Raw genomic sequence first — 20,889 nt, 5'->3', positions numbered from 1 at the left:
ACAATTGATATAATTGTATTTATCAACTAATTATAATAATATACACAAATCTTCAAAAGTTTGGGGCCAGTAAGATTTTTTAATAAGATAAATTAATACTTTTATTCAGCCATGATGGATTACGTGATAATAAAGACATTTAAAATCTATTAAAAATATATGTTCGTTTGGACTTTTTAATCAGCAAAGTATCCTTTAAAAAATGTATCAAGGTTTCCATAAAAATATTAAATAGCTGTTCATCAACTGTTCAGCTGTCAACTGTTTCGACAAATCAACTTTTTCCACATTGATAATAATAAATATTTGTTGTTGTTGTTGCATCAAATCATCATTTTAAAATGATTTATGAAGGAACATGTGACACTGAAGACTTGAGTAATGATGCTAGTAATTTGCATCATAGGAATAAATAATTTTTTACGACTGATATCCGATATCTGTGTTGAGCCAAATTTCAACTGCCTGCCAAATTATTACCACCCTCGTTACAGTCGCTGCCTAATCCTAGCCCCACCCCTAATCCTAACCCCTCCCTCACAGCTAAACCTCAAATAAAGATTCAAACGGTTGTGAATCAGTGAATCGATCAATGACTTGCATGCCAAACTGCCAAACTACTGAAATCACGTGATACTGGCGATCCGAATCATTGATCGATTCACTGATTCATAACCGTTTGAATCTTTATTTAAGGTTTGAACACAAACGCGGAAGAGAAGACAATGCTGAATAAAGTTTTAGTTTTTGTTATTTTTTGACCAAAATGTATTTTCGATGCTTCAAGAAATTCTAATTAACTAACTGATGTCACATATGGACTACTTTGATGATGTTTTTATTCCCTTTCTGGACATGGACAGTATAGTGTGCATACACTTAGATATGCTGTCGAACTAAATATAAAATATCTTAAACTGTGTTCCGAAGATGAACGGAGGTCTTACGGGTGTGGAAAGACATTAGGGTGAGTCATTAATGACATCAATTTCATTTTTGGGTGAACTAACCCTTTAATTCCCGCCCAAAATGATTGTCAGTGATCACATTACTATGAAAGTGGTAGGTTTGTTTGCCAGCATGGACAAGATAACAGCTCTCATGGATGTTTTGCAGCACACGAACGGTCACAAGTTTTCAAGTTATTTTATAGAGCTTTTTTGGTCTGGATTTCGGAATTGAAATAAAGTAGCACTGTAAGAACATTTTTTATTTGAATACATTTAAACATTTAAATAAATTAACAAGAGAGAGAGAGAGAGAGAGAGAGAGAGAGAGAGAGAGAGAGAGAGAGAGAGAGAGAGAGAGAGAGAGAGAGAGAGAGAGAGAGAGAGAGAGAGAGAAGCCCTATAGTTAAGCTTGTTGGTTTAATTACAGCGAAGTTATCCCCTCACTGCTGAGAAATATAATGTAGCTTTCAGTAGCCTAGTGAAGCTGTTTTATTTATAAAGCTCACTGGACAGAGGGAGGTTGAAAACTCCTGAAGGTTTCTATGTGTGCACAATTTCTTTTCTTTATGAAGTTTCCACCTTAAAAAAGTGAGTGAGCGCATACAGGCATGTCTGCCACATAATACAACATTAAAAAGCTATCTTTGTCGGCAAATGTGTTGCCCTCGACTTGTGGTGGCTTGGAATTCAAAGGGGAATGGGATATACGTGTTTAGACATAGGACGAATCGGGACTGATATCTAAGCCAAGATAGTGTTAATCTGTTTTTACGATTTGAGCATTGATTAAAAACAATCTGAGGTGGAGTGGTGGACTCTGTATCGAAAGGTTAGGTGAAGTGCTGTAGAATGCCCCAAACAATCACAAAAATAACACCAGAAGTTTGCTGTATTTTTTCTTTATTTACCGTTAATGGCTAGTGCCTGTCTAGAGACACATTTTTCTATCTATCTATCTATCTATCTATCTATCTATCTATCTATCTATCTATCTATCTATCTATCTATCTATCTATCTATCTATCTATCTATCTATCTATCTATCTATCTATCTATCTATCTATCTATCTATCTATCTATCTATCTATCTATCTATCTATCCCCCTCAGGCAAAATAAATAAGCATACCCAGGATATCTGCCCCAACCTTCACCTAGAACCAGGCCTGGGACCACATTTAAAAAGTAGCTCAGATTGGATTTTTAAAAAAAAATCAGATCTCTTGTGAATTTTTGTGTTCACACATGTGCAGCAAATTCGAATTCTGATTTTTTTGTGCTAGTGTAAACGCAGCCTCAGAGTGCCCGTCCCCTTCCATCATTTAAATCGGTGGAAGAACAAACCCCCAAAACACATTAATGACCCCACAACACAAGAATTAAGGCCAAGGGATCTAAAATCGGCGCTCTGGGGAAATCAGGCGCAGGTCCAGTCCATACTAATAAGCCCTCATACCATCCCTGTCGCCCCGCGGAGAGTGCCGTCCTCAGCTCCAATCAGAACGGCACAGAAGCACGCTGGGCGCAGGTTTAATGAGACTGCTCTTTCTGTTGCTCAGGAGGGAACATTTGGGTCTGAATACCTAAAACCCAACTCAGAAGAAATGTTCCTGCTTGCCTTATACCTCCTGATGACACAGCGCTTTTCTGCTTTCTAAATGTAGCTGTCCGTGGTGCTGAATCCTAATCAGTGGCTGCTCTCTGCATGTGTGTGTGTGTGTGTGTGTGTGTGTGTGTGTGTGTGTGTGTGTGTGTGTGTGTGTGTGTGTGTGTGTGTGTGTGTGTGTGTGTGTGTGTGTGTGTGTGTGCGTGCGTGCGTGCGTGTGTGTGTGTGTGTGTGTTTCTGTATTCATTCAGATCCGCAGGGATCCTGAGTACATCCCCCAACCGCAGGGGATCAGAAACTATGCTTTCAATATGTCCAAGTTCAGATTGCTTTGAACCGCACTTCATATGTCTGGTTAACTGTATAGTCTTACACCAGCCAGCTAATTTCATCCATTTATCCTTCTGTCTCTGTTTATGCAATAATGGTAAAAGGCATGCTTTTTTCTTTTGTCAGAGCAATCTGTGGCCTTATGTGTTTGTTTGAACAGCAGTGGTCTTGGTAACTGTTGTCATGCCAACCTCCACCCCCAGTCTTTCCTCCTTCTCCTGTATCTTTGAAGCGGGGTTCCAATGCAGACCCGTTCCAACCAATCACGGCAAAGCTCTTAGCAACACCGAGCAGTCACAGGGAATTAACTGTTTGCGCTCTCCATGTATCTATATGTCTTCTCCGTCAAAAACTCTGGCTTGCACTCTGCATATGTGTGTGTGCGAGAGGGAGTATGCATTGGCATCTCCTACGCGGGGGAGGAGGGACGCAGGTGGGAAAGATGGAGACAAGTAGAGGGAGAGAGAGAGAGAGTCAAGCAAATGGAAAGATATGGACAGGGAAAGCGGAAGGTATACAGAGCTGCTATGAATAGATTTTTTTGCAGGCAAACCTCAGGTGACAGCGTAACTGATGAATATGATGCTGTCAAAACATTACTCTGTGCAGCTTTAATGAAATCATACTGAATCGAGTACAAATTCCCATTTAAAGAACATTATGTGCATTAGCGTCCATCGAACCCCTATTAGCATACTACAGCTGACCCAATATGCTGTAGTAAAATGTAAATTTGAGAAATCTCCTGTGAACACAAATCTTCAGCAAGAAAACTGATAATGACACTCCACGCTGTTTGAATAAATAACATCAATAGCAAGCAAACACTCTTATGGAATGACTAGTTCAGTGCACACTCAAGTGCATGCTATCAAACTGTTCAAATAATGGAAAGTAATTAAAGAGGCTCACATGCAGTGCTCACTTACCATACTGTCATAGTAGATTAATTCAAGCTCATAATCCGGAAGAATATCCGTCCTCTTGTTCACCAAATCCAGGGCCATTTGGGCAGCAGGAAGACATGCTTGGCCACCCGGCCATCCGCCACTCATAGGGAACAGGGCGCCGATGTAGAGTTTCTTCTTGCCTAGAACCGGGCAGGACCAGGAGATCAGTAAAGTAAGGGTGGCCAAAACAAAGTAGGAAGTTGAAATCAAGCGCTGTCCTCTGCTGTGACGCTGCCAGGATAGTTTGGCCATAGTGGGCAACAGTGTGTACCAACAGTTTATGTTCTTGGTATTATTTTACATGAAAGGCAAAGCTGGAGGTGATGGTAACAATTTTACTTGCATAAAAATATTTTGGACAGTATAAATTTCATTCCAACTCAATGCTGAAATGCTCACGTGAATCCCGCACTGTCAATTACCCTAAACTTCTATAGACCTGTAATAGGTCTATACTTTTAGATGCACTAAAATTCAATTTTACATTTTCAATTTGGTTGCGTTCAGGACGAAGACATAAACACGACATTGATGACGATTCAACGGCATGTGGTTTCGTTTCCAAACTAATTTAATATACCAGCGCGCAGAGGAATTTGCGTTAAAATTAGTCGCGTCTATAGAGACAATTAAGACAGAAGAGTCCGCGTACTGTATTATTTAAAATACACGAAGTTTCAAAAGTTTTAAGTAGCCGAAATTAGGCCCGCGAAGTCAACAACGCGGAGCAACGTTAACGAAAGCTAGCGCTGAAAAACAATAACAAGCTGTCGTTGCCTCGAGAGTTTTTAGTGCTGTAGCCTTATACTCACGCTACTCCTGAACCCAGGACCAATATAGCAAAATAAAACAACGTTACATGTTTGTTTATAAAAACGCAGTGTTACATATGGTCCACTGGAATCTTCTGTGCGCGTCTTTAGAAAACGAAACGTTCAATATGAGGTGAAAACCGAGCGCTGAAAAACGGAGGACTTGTATCGATGATTAATATAAAAATCCAGTACGGAAACAAAAGAAGCGAATAAACGAAGTCACGGCAGTGAGTGTGTATGTGTTCGTTGGATGCAGCAGGAGACTGAGAGAGAGAGGGAATGTGCTGGGTTTATAGAGAGACACAGCGAGCGAGCGAGCGAGCGCGCGCGAGAGAGTGTGTATGTTCGTGTGAGAGCGAGATTGAGATAAACTGTGAGAGAAAGAGAGCTAGAAAGGAGTGTGTGTGAGAGAGAGAGAGAGAGAGAGAGAGAGAGAGAGAGAGAGAGAGAGAGAGAGAGAGAGAGAGAGAGAGAGAGAGAGAGAGAGAGAGAGAGAGAGTCATATGTGTGGGGCTCATTTTCCTTCTCCGTTTCACAGAGCACTTTGAATTTGCAATCCCTTAACACAACCACTCTGGTTTATTACCCACCCGTCGCCCCTACCTACACCCAAACCACCCGCCTCCGATTCACATTTTTCTCTCTTCTTTAGAACTTCATTTCAAAATGAATCAGGGTGGACTGTGACAGCGTTATCATGTCACTCACTTTTTGTTATTGTTTTCCAATCAATATGAGGATTGAATGTATCCTGAATCACATTAGACAGAACCTGCTGTACACTACATTATGAATCACACGCTCCGTTCCTCTCTCCCACACACCTTCATCTCCACTGCACCATCTATTTCCAAACTCCCAGCCACCGCTCACACTAATCCTGCACCTTACAGCAGATACATTGTGATAAACAGGATCCACAGAGGAATGACTATGTGCGCCTGACTGTAGTCTTCAATAATATATCTCCAAACTGATGGGATGACACCGATCCTTCTCTTCCTCACCCTCCCCCGAACCCAATGTTTTTCTTCTGAGCTGAGTGCCATTTTTCTACTTGTTCAGTGGCTTCGGTAACTCATTCGCCTTCGCGCAAATCCAGAGTTGATGAGAATCACTACAGTTATCTATCCGTTTTCTCTTGCTCTGTTTATTCCCAGCACACTCTTTGATTGATCTGGCAACTTCTCTCTCTCTCTCTCTCTCTCTCTCTCTCTCTCTCTCTCTCTCTCTCTCTCTCTCTCTCTCTCTCTCTCTCTCTCTCTCTCTCTCTCTCTGCAAAAACACAGCGCGAGCCCAGTTACATCACATCGATACTCAAAGTTAGGCGTGACATGGGCCATGATCAAGCAGACTTTGAAATGAATAATGAAACTCCAGCCAGAAACATGAGATATCGCTTTCACTAGGTGCCTTGGGTAATTCAGATTGTAACAGAGATATATTTTTGCTGATATTCTGGCTCAAAGCTGATTAGCAACTCTGAAATCCGCATGTTCTAAACAATATGAGTTGCTTTATAAGCCAAGCACATTATGCCAAGAAAGTGCTTGATAGTGAGGTTTTAGGCCACCTTTCTGTTTCCCTCCCTTGCTTTTGATTTCCACATTCTCATCAACATCAAGAGCCCAGAGGCGCTGGTTATATATCAGAGAACTGGTATTAGCTTAGCAGCTGCTGCAAGTGGCCTGGGGTTGTGCCGCAAATGAAATACACCCATGTATATAGGCAAATTCCAATCGGAAGTGAATAATCCCTATGCCCTACTCACTCTGAAGGGCAGAGCCCTTGAAGTGGGGACTTTGAAGGGAGCAGGGCAATTGTGTGTAATAATGAAGCCGTCTGGAACGCACTTGGCAAAAGGGAGCAATGAAAGACCACCCAATTTCCTCATTAGCTTCATGTGGAATGTTACCGCGACAAAGCAAGGCAGCGACAACAGGTAATATGCCTAGAACCGGGCAAAATTAATATGATATATACAAATTAATGTACATTTACAGTATAATGAAGTTTTTGTTTGTTCCCAATCTGCTCTTAACTTTCTATGTTAAGTATTACACATTTATTACATTTATTAACTAAATATGAAATGCATGACAAAAATGTGTCTATACAGTATATCACAACAAAACAAAACAATGTGAATTATTCAGGTTAAAAAAATGCTAACTCCATCTTTCCCGCCATATCTACATTTAAAATGAATCATGAGGATTCACATGACCATCACTTCATTGATGTGACTGTTGCATGTTCACTTTGCTAACAAACTTATGTAGGGCCCTTTGTGAAGGGATTCTGTTGTTTAATTTCGATTGTAGCGCCCCTACAAATAGCGTCCCCTTCCCAAAGTGCCCTTTAAGCCCTTTATACAGTATGTGTGGCACATGCAGAGAGGCGATTAGCCTCCAGGGTGGCGCTAGCACTCAATTCTAAACCAGTTTGCACAAAAACCAATAATTCCTAAGCAAAATGTCAAAACTTCACGAAATTTGGTGAGCACATGCGACATATGATTCTGAACAAGTGTGCACACTTTTATGGAGATCAGCCATAGGTGGCGCTATAAAAGTTATAAAGGTGAAAATGCTGTATTTTTGTGCTAAATTAACTGAAATAGCTAATTTATGTTGTTGCAGGTTTGCTAAATAATGCCTTATATATATTTTACCCATGTGCTTAAAGGTCTTACGGTGCGTTCACACTGCCGCCGGCGAGAGCGTCAAAATTCGCTCTTGCCGCCCTGCCAGCAGCGCTGTAGAAAGCTTCGTGGATGTGTTGCCGCTCTGACATAGATCGAATGTTTTTTCTTTTTTTAAACTGTATTTAAAGAGGCCGCAAATCAAACAAGCATGTTGATTGATAGACTGACCACAAGTAGGGTATAAATTAACCTCATGAAATCGTTTAAATGTGAAAGTAAGAATGAATTGCATACCTGCTGAAAAACTATAAAATAGTGTTGCGCGACTTCTTAACAAATTAAACATCACTATGAATGATCTCGTCATAAATGATAGGGAAACCTGCACACCAATGATCAACTTCTCTTACATTTTGCTTGGGAACTAATATGGTCGGAACCAAAGTTTACATGTCTGCATTCTCTGGATTTCTCTCAAGCGGAGCACTTCTACATTTTAATTGGTTGCCGCCGAACCGCGTCATAGCTTATTACCATAAAGTTGAGCTGATTTCAACTCTCCTCAACGCTCAAATCGTCCAAGACGCACCGCGCTGCTCTCCCATTGTAAATGAATGACTTCCGGCCACCTTGCCATTCTCGCCGCCGTCGGTGTGAACGCACAGTTAAGGCCATTGAAGCCTGATAATTGCTGATGCAGAATGATAGTACTCTTGCTGGGATCTCAGCCTGATCCACCACAAGGCTAGAGTGGGTAAACCCAGCCTGATCTGCCAGTGATTTGATTTCGCCCGGCAACTCAGTCTGGAAACCTGTACATTCATTTCTACTGCTTCTGTTTCATTTTTGCAGGAACCAATCACAGACTGGCTTATCCACCTGGCACGCTATTGGGGGGTTTAACACGGCAATGACATCTAACAGTAGTGAGCAGGAAGTAGAGCAGGAAGTACAGTCGCGATATCAAAAGCCTGCCCACACTCTCGCACACTGTAGAAATTAAAGCTAAAGCTCCAATCTGCTCCCAAAAATTCTGAAAAAAGTCTGTTAGTGCCTCAGTGACAACTTCACTCAGAGAAAACGTCAATCTCAGCAGTCAATCATGAGGTCACCCCCCCCCCGTTTTTATAGCTTCAAATAACTAACTAAAACGAAACTTATTTTAAAAACGAACACTTGAAATGAAATCGTCGTGATGATAACTGCCTTCAATGACATAAACTAACTTTGTGGAAAAAATATTTGAAGTGGAATTTTATTGTTTAGTTTGCCTCTCGTCCATTAGAAAACAAAGAGGGGCGACAATACTGGAACTGGTCACCGGGGGGCGATCGAGGCGCGAAAGCTCCAGTATCTGAGAGGGATACTGCAGGCTTGGTCGTTGCCTGTTGATCACGCCTCTTGTGGTCTAATTGGTTGAAGGACTATTCAATTGAGTACAGAGTTATCCGAATAATGCCAGTTGATCACACCTCTTGTGCAGTAGAAAATATAGAGCAGACTCCCTGGACCAATGTTCAATTTCAAATTGAGTTTGGTTTGGTGATAGCCAGACAATCACAAGGCACCACTATAGTAATCAAATCAATTCGTTTGTCACTCGAATGTCTTAGATCATCCTTGCCTCAATGTGTATATCTTCAATTTAAATTCCATCATGAAAAAAATTTCCCCCATATTGGATTTTTGCTAAACCTACTTTTTTGAACTACTGTAGTAGACCTAGATATTTCACCCGATTGGAACCAAGCCTGTGCAGAAAGAGTCTCTGTAGACCGAATAATAAATAATAACCAAAAAAAGGTTGAACATTCAATTCATCACCACAAAGGCAAAACAAAACATTTGAAGTGGACAGGGTTACTTTTGCTTAAGCCTATGGAGTGAGGGAGTTGGTTATAATCTGAAATCACAATCCATATGCTTCTTTAGCTAATCAACACTGTGATGGATAATTTATTATTTAAATTATTCACATTTGTTCTTATGAAATGGATTCTGATCTAATTGGTATGCTAATATTAATGTTGCTGCCTCTGGCAGAGCTTCATTTGCCAACCAACCAGACGGGCCAAAAAATGGGGGAAAATAAAAACCTTTAGCTAAATAAATAAATATGCTTTTAACTTTTGGTCCATTTTCTATTGATTTCCTCTTGGATATATATAAGGAGTTTAAAATATTTCTGGAGGGCCACCGTCCCACAGAGTCCCTTGAGGTTATTATTAATCCTGAAGACCCTGATTAGCTGTTTCAGAAGGAGATATTATATTGGTTTTCACCTAACCCTGACGTTCTTCTGTTACTTCTGCCAATATATCTGAAGGCCAGCTCTGCTGCTGCATGCTAGTTTCTGTAGTGTATAGCATGTAAACAGCATATATTTTTTCACTTGTGCGACTTATGCTGGAAAAAATATCAGCCCATTTCATGCTTTAAGAGCCATCCAAAACTGAAACAGGCACTGTTCAAATATATATTATATTCCAATGAGATATTAATGATTTAAATGTGGTTTGAGGGGGTGAAAATCTATGTCAGAATAATATTTTAATGCACACTGGCCCATGCTATAAGCAAACCCTTGAACCCTTGGTTTGTAATAGCATATGCTACAATGTAAAGTGTTAAAAATGACCTAGCATTTGCATACTGTGATGAATGGCAGTAAACATATATTGCATTAAATAATGACTATTAGGAATGTTATATTGATTAAATAAATAATCTGTTATGGATGTCATGATTAACTAATTGTAATACATTTCTTAAATTATATAGATCATTTTTACGATGTCTATACAATTTTTGAATCTTGAAAGTTTTGGTGGAATAGACTTTCAATGGAGGTACAATCAGGTTGTATTTGTTTTTCAAAGATGAACAAAAGTCTTATAGTAAATGGTGACTGACCATTGATCTCCATTTTTGGGTGATTTTTGGATAATTAGTTATAACGGGAATGATTGCGAGAGTCCAGAACACCCGGTTAATTCCAATAAGGATTTTGTCATTATAATGCAGCTTCAGTCAGCATACAGTATTTACTGTGTAGTAAGCACTCCGCTGGCATTTCATCCTTGCCAAAATCTCAAAGAGAACTCTTCTTTTTCCCTGTCCTTTGATGTGTCTTTATCTCATTGTTTTTTTTCTACGCCTGCATTGAAAGGACTGAGTTGCATGTCCCAGGCTGCTTGGAATAGGATCACGACACAGCAGACTGGATGCCACCGGAATTAGTATGGATATCCTCGCATGCTTTTCAAAAAGAATGTCAAGGTTGAAGGCAACTGGGGGAATATGAGGCAAAACTGCCTCTCGAGAGAAATCTCGCCGCTGTCATGCACAGCCCCGCAAAGCTGTAGCACGTGGAGGTCAGCAGCTCTACCCCACACTTCCTCTGCATACAGAGAGAGCTGGCAGCAGGTTACCGACGTCCCTGTGGGCCACCTTTCACTGTCTCTGCCAGTAATTCAGACACCTGATGCACTCCATTGCTGCCTTAATGGGACCAATTAAATCCCGCTCTTCAGATCTAAAGGCATGGATCATTTTAAGATACAGCCATAGCATACTGTCTGCAGGTTGATGGGAGTCAAATGGGATTGATGTTGAGATAAACGCGTAATTCGACATCTAATTCAAGTTTAAATGGACCTGCAGCCAGATCTCCTGTGTTTGATGGGCACACACCCACATTTGGAGGAATGATCTAAATCTTTGTCACTGTGTTTCTGTTCTCTGAACCTCAAAATTACAGATGGGAATTGTAAAGTGTTTAATGATCCTGGTTCCGCTTCTGATTCCTGAATGGTTCCATTAATGATTCGTTTAATACATTTAAGGAATATTTGGGGGGAAATAGCTTTCAAGTGATTCTGAATTTTTGGAATCAGGAATCAGATGAAACTGATTGTGCTATATGTTTTGATTTACTGAAATAACTGACTCATAAGATTCATTTATTCAGGTATCGAAATACAAGTTGCACTGTATGTTTTTGATTCATAACTGGTACACAAGGGTCATTCATTCAGGAATTGGACTACACTGGTTTACATTGCATGTTTTTAATTGACTAAAAGGAACTGACTCATTTGAATCATTCATTTTTTAATCTGAAACTGAAGGCTTTCCTGTAGCTCAACCAGTAGAGCGTGGTGCTAACAACACCAAGGTCATGGGTTCGATTCCCAGGGAAAGCAAGAACTGACAATAATGTAAAAATGTGTACCTTGAATGCAACGTAAGTTGCTTTGGATAAAAGTGTCTGCCAAATGCGTAAATGAATCATTGAACACCTTTGTATGGTTTGTGCTGTATGGTTTTGAATCACTGAAAAAAATTGGCTCAGTCATTGATTCGAGAGTCATTTATTTAAGTTTTGACTGACTTATATGATGAACAGTTTGAATTTAAGCTTTTATTCACATATAAACAGGGCCTAACTTTACTTTTGCCACACCTGCCAATGGCCTGTAACTTAAGAAAATTTACCAGCTATAAATATATTTAACGGCCAATAAACAGTTTTTGCAAAAACAGCCATTTATGACACCAACATTTTGGATACCCTACCAGTGAAAATTCACAATTCTCTATTCCAATTTTGAGACCATAGCAAAGAGATTAGTCCTACTAATGTAAATTTAAAACATTACTAAAGACAAGTAACAGTAATTTTCTGGTAGACACATTGAATATTTTTTTTTTTTTAAATAACACCGGAAAGCCTTCACTGTACAAATTAAACATATTAAACATATATCAAAAATCCTTTTTGTAACATTAAAAACAGAGAGCAGCATAAATATTAGGCTGCTGTCATTTTAAGACATACTGGCTCTAATAAACTGATACACAAGCATTGTCTTTCTTGACTGGTTGTGTTCACTCAAGTCATAACCGGCTGCATTAACTAGGATATTCAATGAGACCAGCACTTTTTGACAATTTTTCTGTGAATATAAGAATTTATAAAAATTCAACTGGCTACACCATGTGTTTATTCCACATGCTACAGTGAATTTGGCTCCTCTCGCTAGAGAAATCGGACACTATTCCTTAAATTAAGGGCAGCCGCTCCATGGCCATTTACCAACTATTGCATAAATAATATGCCGGGGGCTCGGAATTATGACCTAGCCTTAATTACAGGGTTGCGTTAAAGGGCATTTCTCTTACTGGGCCATCAATTTAGAGAATATACTCATTATGGGATACAACTAACAAAACACTAATAAATTACAGAATACTGTACAAGAGTGTTTATTAAAATCCTACCCTCAAAACACCTAAAATCATAGGTCAGAATTAATTTGGTCATGGAGAAATGTCAGAACAGCCAGAGAGGTTCTAGATACAGAAGCAGATAATTTAGCTCTGCTGTAACTCACCATCAAGACATCTTGACAGGATGACAAAATGACAGCCCATCGATATCATATTCACACATGAGACTATCATTTTACGAAGAAAGACATTCTCTGCAATTACACTCGATTCTTTGACCTCTACAATCAAGCAGAAATAAGCGACGTGACAGGTGGTTGCTGGCTAATGATCATGGTTGCACAAGTTGCTGTGCCATGCCACGGCTGCAAGGTCACAGCAGGACACTGTGATTGGCTGCTCTGGTTGCCAGGTCACAGCTGGGCGACTTGATTGGTTATTGAGGTTGCCAGGTCACCAAACACATGCAGCCAATTGTGGGGAACAAGGCACCACTGATCTGCCTCACAGACAAAGGTGTCTGCTCTTATTTTTCACAAGGCATAATTCAATAACAAAAGACCTCGACTCAATATGTGGAGGAGAATCAAAACCAGACATGCAAAAATTGCATGACTTTGAGTAAATAAATATCCAATCCCCTACAGGCGGTCTGGGTTGTGATCTCAGCATCAAGCCAAAAACTTCCCCTTTCATCACTCCAGTAATCTTTTTATTTGCCCGCTGCAGAGAGCGTTCTCAAAACAGATTTGTTAGATTTGACACCAAATTTCATTTACTGCTAAATGCTAGAGTTCAGAATTGCATCGTCACCCATTCCCCAGGCCTCCCAGAAGTAAATGAATCACAGAAAATTAAGAGACAGATCACTCAGCCTTCAGAGATGACTTAGAAGCTGAGGCATGATCAAACGTGGGGGAAAAAGCACAGTTCGCCCCTCTCTTCCATGACAGAGAAGTATTAAATCGTGTCTGTTTTTGTCGCTTTGATAACAAAGCATTGGAAGAATCTATCCATGCTGGGATTGCGGCACAGTGAGCAAGCCGCAACCACAGCTCCCGGCTGCTCTGCTGAATTGGAGTGTGAAATATGACCAGGCGCTGCTTAATAACACACCTGCTGTTTTGAACGTCTGTCCCTCTAAATCCTCCGCTAGCCCACTGACGGTTAACGCTCCTGGCTAAAATGCGCCAAAAAGCGGTGTGCTCTAAAGCGTGCAGTTCTCATAAATTACTGTTGAGCTCAGTCTGTTCGGTTCATTCAATTGCATGCGATGACGGTTGCCATATCAGAGTGTAATTATGCAATTCCATTATTTTCGATAGGAACAAGTTACGTAGCAGACAGCAGGTAACAGCAGATTCCAAATGACCTCCGTTAAGTCTTGCTGAGAAAATATTCCAGAGCTCTATTGCAGTCACCTGTCATCGCCTTCGTTGTGCTGCGCGCTGTGGCAGAGCTATTTTGCATTATTTTTCTTAAACTCTCTCTATAATGAGAGGAATGACAATACAACTACTTGATGTGAATGCCAGTTAGATTAAAATATGTGGTTTACAGAATCTGGTTGATCTCCAAACCATCTTCACTGACTGCCTACTCCACCTCCTCCTACTGTTTTTGGATTTAGTTTTTTTGGCGGCGTTGAATGTCTGTTTACATTCATTTTGGACATAATCGACTACTTAATAATAGCCTACAAAATGTATAAAACCCCACCAAACTAATCTATACTGTTATATAAATAGATTTGGTTGACCCTATGTGGTTCAGTGAGGTATATATATGCTGTGACCTTGAAAACTTCCTTGTTGGTCAAAGAAAAGCTTTTATAGACACCAGGCCCAGAAAACAATCGTGTGCCGCATCTTAACGTCATTGTGTGGCAAAACACCACCTCTACAGAATAATAAACACGTCTAATTCAGTAGCCCCGCCCACCGACTCTGTTCGGATCGCGTTAACCAGCAGCAATAAACATGCCGAAGAAGAAAGCAAGATATTGCGCTATTCCTGGTTGTGGAAGATCACAGACGCTGCATAAGCATCCTAATATTAGGAATGTGTGATACTTAATTTATTTTTAATAAAGTTCCACCTTAAGGTGGAAGACATGGTACGCGTGTTCGCTTCATTTCACTGCAGAATCATTTGTAAACAAGTCTCAGGTCAATGCTGGATTTGCAGACATATTGAGATTAAAACACAATGCTGTGCCTTCTATATTGGATCTGTAATAATAGTCCCAGGGCTATGTGTTTTCCAGACGACCAACCAAAACGTAGGCCCATCGGAAAGCCGGTGAATATCAAATAGTGAAATAATATTCCTTTCTTGATCTGGGCATGCGCCCATGCGTGTGTGTGTGTGTGCACGCAGTTCGCAGTTATATCCACGATGGGCGGGCCAAGTAATACAAAAATAATATTCCATAGAATCGCAGATGGATCTGAAATAAATCATTGTGTTTGTTTGATAAAGACATTTACGAGCCCTGTGATCGAGATAATCATTCCGGTTGAAAATAGCCTATTACTTATTACTTATGATGTATTTGAATGCAAAAACCACACAAACGTCATTAGTTGACCTCAGAGAACAGAATAAAAAATAAAAAAGCCAGTTCATGACACCTTTAAATTGTAATATTTCACAATATTACTGTTTTAAAGCATTTGATTAAATAAATGAAGCCTTAGTGAGCATAAAGGCTCGTTCGCAGCAAGACTGATTATGATAATTATATTGCGCTCATACCAGGGGACGATATTGTTCTGTTCATTCTAAGTACTCGCTGCAGTTTTGTCATCTGGTGCTTTAAATGCTTGAGCACTTTAAAGCAGGATGGATTCTGATTGATTATCAGAGTTTACTGTTCATCAGCTGGAAAAAACAATTCTGAAAGTGATTTCAAAGATATTGTTTCTCTGTGCCACTATGCTGTTCTTATTTTTTAGAACTATCCTCCTTGGTGTCAACAGGCCAAGAGACTGATTTCAAAACCTAAAAAATATTACCCGCCCCAAAAAATTGAACGGCAGTGTATATCAGATTTAAAACCACATATGAAGTGACCCCAGTTGGATACCAAAAATTCCAATCTCAGAAGTGTTTTTGTAATTGTGGCCTTCACCATATCTCCAAAGTTTCACCTCTGCAGCCATCATTTATCCCTTACTTTCACCCTACCTTCCCATTTATCTCCTCTCCCCCTGCTTCTCATTTGGCTGGATGTAGTAGCGTTAATGTGATCTGCCATGCTTCAGTAAAACACATTCTAATACCCATGGCTATATGGGTTGAGTTGGACACTCTATGCTATTTCTGGCTCTGCCATCCCTCATGTTTATGGTTCATCTCTTATGATGTGCTTGTCATTGGAGCGCTCGTTTCATTGTTCGAGAACCCTTGTGTTTTTGCACCTTCACAGGGTTCGATGAATAGGCAGAAAAGGAATAAGCGGGATATATGCAGAGGTATTTTCAGGGTCTCTAAAGGGAAAGCAAGAATCCGAGGGAGGGAAGACATTGATAAACCGTGTAACAAGTCAGATGTGATTGCATCAGCATCTTCCCCTCGCATACAGTTGTGGTGGATGCACGGAGCATGCTGCGCGTTATAAACCAGCTTGTAAAGAAATTCCTCTCATTGTTTCTATTACAGACATGCGGCATGGATAATTGGGAAAGGAAATGCACATAAATAACATAGTAAACCTGCTTACGCCATGGTTTAATGCAATCATTTCTCTTGCGGCCATGTGATCAGCAAGGAACAACTCATTATTTTTTAAATAGCCTTCAGAGCTAGATAATACTTGTATTCAAATCAATGGTCACATTATTAAGCATACACTTGGGCAGGGTAATAGAGAGTGTGAGTGGGATACGTAGAGAAGAAAAGAGGAAGGAGGGGGGAGAGCCAGCAGCTGAGCTGGTCAGACGGATTATGCTACACGGGTCATTTCTTTCAAACGCTGCCAACAGGTGAGCCACTTAACCTAGGCAGTCCTGATGATCAGCTGGCATGATGGAGGTCAACAGTTACGTTGAAAAATCACAGAGCTAATGAAGTCAGCTTCACCACTTCCAGGCCACTGCTGCCTTGGAACGCAATCTGGGATCACTGCGAGACGTTCGTGAAGACGTGTGGAGGTGAGTGGATCTGATTTCAGGCTTTTCATGCAACTGTTAATCATGGGAAATTTTTGAACCCCAGTTTAGGGACACTTTTAACCCTGGGTTAAGCAATGTTTCACACTAATTTTGTTGTTAGCATCGCTTAACCCTGGGTAATGAGCCACTTTTAATGTGGCGTAATCTGGGTAATGTGGCGTTAATCCTGAACTGCAATGCCAAGGTGTACAGCACAAAACAACTTCTTTTTTTCCCAAAGTTTATGCCTTTTTTTTTAGTTGGAAAGAGGAAAGAGTAGTTTTGAGGAAAACATTCCAGGATTTTTCTCCTTATAGTGGACAGTTTCCACTAGTGCAGTGTAAATGCAGCGTCAAAGGGCTCTGCACGATCCCAGCCAAGTAATAAGGGTCTTATCTAGCATAATTTTACGATTTTCTTAAATATTTTTAACATTTATATACTTTTTAACCAAAAATACTCGTCTTGCACAAACTCTGCAATGCACCATGCATTGCATAATCACGTTGGAAAGGTATAGGGTGAAAAACACCATCTCATTTTCTCCTTCAACATCAAATCATCCGACATCGTTGTTTTACCTTTTTTGTAAAGGGCATTTGATGTAATCCTTCGCACTTTCATTTTGTAAACACTGGGTCGTTACTTCTGCCTACGTCACATCTATCCAACATGACTACGTAATGCGTGAAGTTGTGGGGACAGAGCATTTGTGGTAAAAAATAAATAAAGAAATCTAGATAATTTTTTTTCAATGGCAGATCGCTTTGCTAGATAAGACCCTTATTCCTCAGCTGGGACAATGTAGAGCCCTTTGATGCCGCATTGAAACTGCAATTTGGACCTTCAACCTGTTAGTTCCTGTTAAAGTCCACAACATGGAGACAAATCCTGAAATGTTTTCCTCAAAAACTGTAATCTGTAATTCTGAAGTGAACTAATCCTTTAACATTTAACAAAAAATACACACTTCATCTTTAATTACACTGTCAGAAAAAAAAAGTCCATTGCTGTCGCTGGGGTGGTACCCTAAGGTACAAAACCAAAAAGGTACTAATACACACTCTTAAAGTACTGATTTGTATACCTTTTACAGTACTAATATGTACCATTTAGAGGTAAGTATGGTATAAAGAGCCTTTTCACTTTTGTACCTTAGGGTACCACCCCAGTGACAGCACTGTACCTTTTTTTCTGAGAGTGCAGGGCTAAAACAATATGCAATATGGAACGCAAGAACCCAGAGTTAAAAATCCTGTGTGGTTTACTAAGCCTGTGTGCTGTCCTGAGGCAGGGCAGCATCTGTGATGAGTCCTGCATTATGTTGAAAGTCACCTTCTAGGTGTTACAGATGTGTTATTTTCTTGAAGTCAGTGTGGCAGGTGTCTTAACATATGTGACAAGTCGGTAGCTGTGTTTTATTCTGGTTATATGTGCGGTTGCAGGTGCAGCAGGTAACATGGACTAAAAAAAAACCAGCGAGTTGGACAGGTTTTTGACACGCTGTGCTGGAGGTGCGAGCTGTTTCTGCAATTCCAGGTTGTAACATTCTGCGATTGTTTCTGAATAATTTATCAACACTTTTAAATAAAACGAGACTCAGAAAATGAGGAGAGCTCCAGCTAACACTTGTTTATTCTCTGCGGTCTGATTCTCACACACGATTGCACAAGACTTCTTTGTTGAGAATGAGATTAAGTCCACGGATGCAGAAACCGGTTCCAGGTTTGAGTGGGCATTGTGGAATGTCATGTAAATGCCATAAGGGAAATCGATCACGAGGGAGACCTTTTCTTGGCTACCCATGAAATTATCATACACACAGAGAGGGCAAAACAGACATTCAATGGTGCATAGAAACACACACAGGATAAATTAAAACTGACTCCAACAAGCATGGCGCTTTCATTCACACGGACGCCGAAATGCTTTCATATGATGACCTTTTGCATGCTGTGAGCTCCATCGATAGGTGAAGAAGAGAGCTAGAAAGAGAGCGAGATCGCACTGACGCTCTGTGCATTCTCTCATAATTAAAATCCTCTAATGCGGCATGCTACATGTTGAGAGTGGACCAATCACAGAGCTTCATTCTCAACACCAATATTGAACAGCAGCATCTCTTAAAGTCCTCTCTATGGGGGGCAGCAGTGTGCTTGTCTAATGACTAAAAGCCATAACAAACAAACACAAAGCCTTGATTACTCTCATTCTTAGCCACCTATTTCATCAATCAATACACCACATCACTCTGTCTCAGTCACTAAAGCCTAATGATATCCACAGACAGAGCCATCTCTGGATATTTTGTTTTCCTTTTGACTAAATGACTAGACAGTGTATTCAATGCCAGAGCTTTCAATACATCCTTGTTCAATGCAGTACATTGCCATTGTTGAGATCTATAAGCATCTTATTGGCCATGCTTTTTAAGATAAGCATCACTATAATTATTAATTCCCCCTAGCCTATGTATTAAACTTCAATGTTCAACTCATCCCGCATAGTTTGATACCTCAAATTAAGCGGACAGTTGGACAGAGCTATTGCTTTATCTGAAGGACTGGACTTCGATTTTTGCCTGTTGGACAATAAAAGAGACTTACATCGAAGGAGGGAGCAGAGCCATATCTACAGACTTGAAAATTATGGAGGGAGTGGACGCTTTTGACTTTTACTAAGCAACCAACCAAACCCATAGCTAACATCAAGCCATGCCCTAGCAACCGCATAGCAACAACATCTGTTTTTACATTTATACTTCAAACCAGAAAAAAAGATAGGAGGTTATAATTTATTTTACAGTACTTACAGTGTAGTTACCCAAGAAAGCAATATAAGGTAACTACATGGGTTAAGGATAGGTTATAACCCAGTTATTGTAATTGCTATAATACATAGTATGTATAAAAATAAAGTGCTACCAGATCGAAATTTTTTAGAGAGAATGATTGCTAGAATGTTCTAGCTAGTTGCTAGGCATTTATTTATCCATTTAGGTGTTGCTATAGGGTGTTGCTAGGCATGTCTATGAGCAATTCCTGTCAGGATAATTGACATTTTGGCTTTGTTAGAAGTCGCCCCCTATACCCTATGCTAATATAGTTCACTTGAAGGAGTCAATGGCTGCGTCCGAAAACCTAGGCTGACTCGCTGCCTCATCAGACAATGACTCTGCAGGCAGCGTTTGTGCATGAAGGCATCCATGGAACTAATTTCGGACAGACTTCTAAGGTAGTGTAACAGTTTAATGATCTACAGCTAAATAGAGAGAGCTTTGGTGACAACTAAACACATATTTAATTACTAGTGATTTCTCAGTAGAAATGATATCAGAAATGTAATATGTTGGTAAAAAAAAAACATACATTTACACACAAACTGACCCGCAAACGCAACTTCTGGAAGCCATCTTTTCCCCCCAGCTCAACTGTCCCTGAATGGAAAGCACAGAATTGTGGGATATCAAAGGCAGCGAAGGATACATGAATGATGCCTTCAAAAATCGATCAGATGAAGGTATCTCAGGAGACAGGAAGTAGAGCAAACATTAAATTCGGACGTGGCTTGATGCCTTCCCGCCTTGAAATGTGTCCTCCGAAGGCAGCATTTTCCAGGTTTCGGACGCAGCCAATGAAAACGAGTGAGTGAATTCAGACACTGAGTATGCCCGAAGGGCTGCCACTTTTGGTCTGTGCTTGCTATTTAACTGGCAGATTCAATAGTAGTGAAAAGTTTTATCTTAAACTCTGTAATAGAAAAAAGCATGTATAAACAATTTAATAATCAATTAAAAGGAATTCATAACTGTATGATATTACGCTGTAGCCACATTGGACTCTGGAAAAATGGAGTCTGGAATATGGATGGATGATTCAGCTGCAGGCTCCATCTTCTGGTCAGACACGGGAATAATTTGGCATGAACTTCACAGTGCATTATGGGTAGTCTCTAGTCAATAAGCATGCATCGGTTGTACACTCATTATTGTGGTGCATTGTGGTATTGAATGAGTGCACTCGATAACGTCCACTATAGTTTCGGACACCACTACAAATGACTCAAAAAAATGCCCTATTTAAAGGTATAGTAGGCGATTTCAACACAGCCTTTGGGTCATTTGACCTCTTGGATGGATTGACAGCATTATTTGCCACTGAATGATTTCCGTCTATGTCCAAAGCAGCCTTAAAGGGGTAAAAGTTC

At 40.2% G+C, this 20,889-nt stretch overlaps 1 protein-coding gene across 2 annotated transcripts in view; it reads right to left on the bottom strand.

Moving 5' to 3' along the window:
* gabbr1b (gamma-aminobutyric acid (GABA) B receptor, 1b) overlaps positions 1-20,889 on the bottom strand; it is a 164,889-nt gene that overhangs the window by 82,638 nt on the left and 61,362 nt on the right. For both annotated transcript variants that reach the window (XM_067426765.1, XM_067426764.1), the window contains exon 7: positions 3,815-3,975. In XM_067426765.1, the coding sequence (XP_067282866.1) occupies positions 3,815-3,975 (161 nt within the window). The remainder of the gene's footprint in view (positions 1-3,814; positions 3,976-20,889) is intronic.

This window comes from Pseudorasbora parva, chromosome 19 (genome assembly GCF_024679245.1).
Source record: "Pseudorasbora parva isolate DD20220531a chromosome 19, ASM2467924v1, whole genome shotgun sequence".
NCBI classification, from domain to species: domain Eukaryota; kingdom Metazoa; phylum Chordata; class Actinopteri; order Cypriniformes; family Gobionidae; genus Pseudorasbora; species Pseudorasbora parva.
This window is presented reverse-complemented; position numbering and strand designations above follow the sequence as displayed.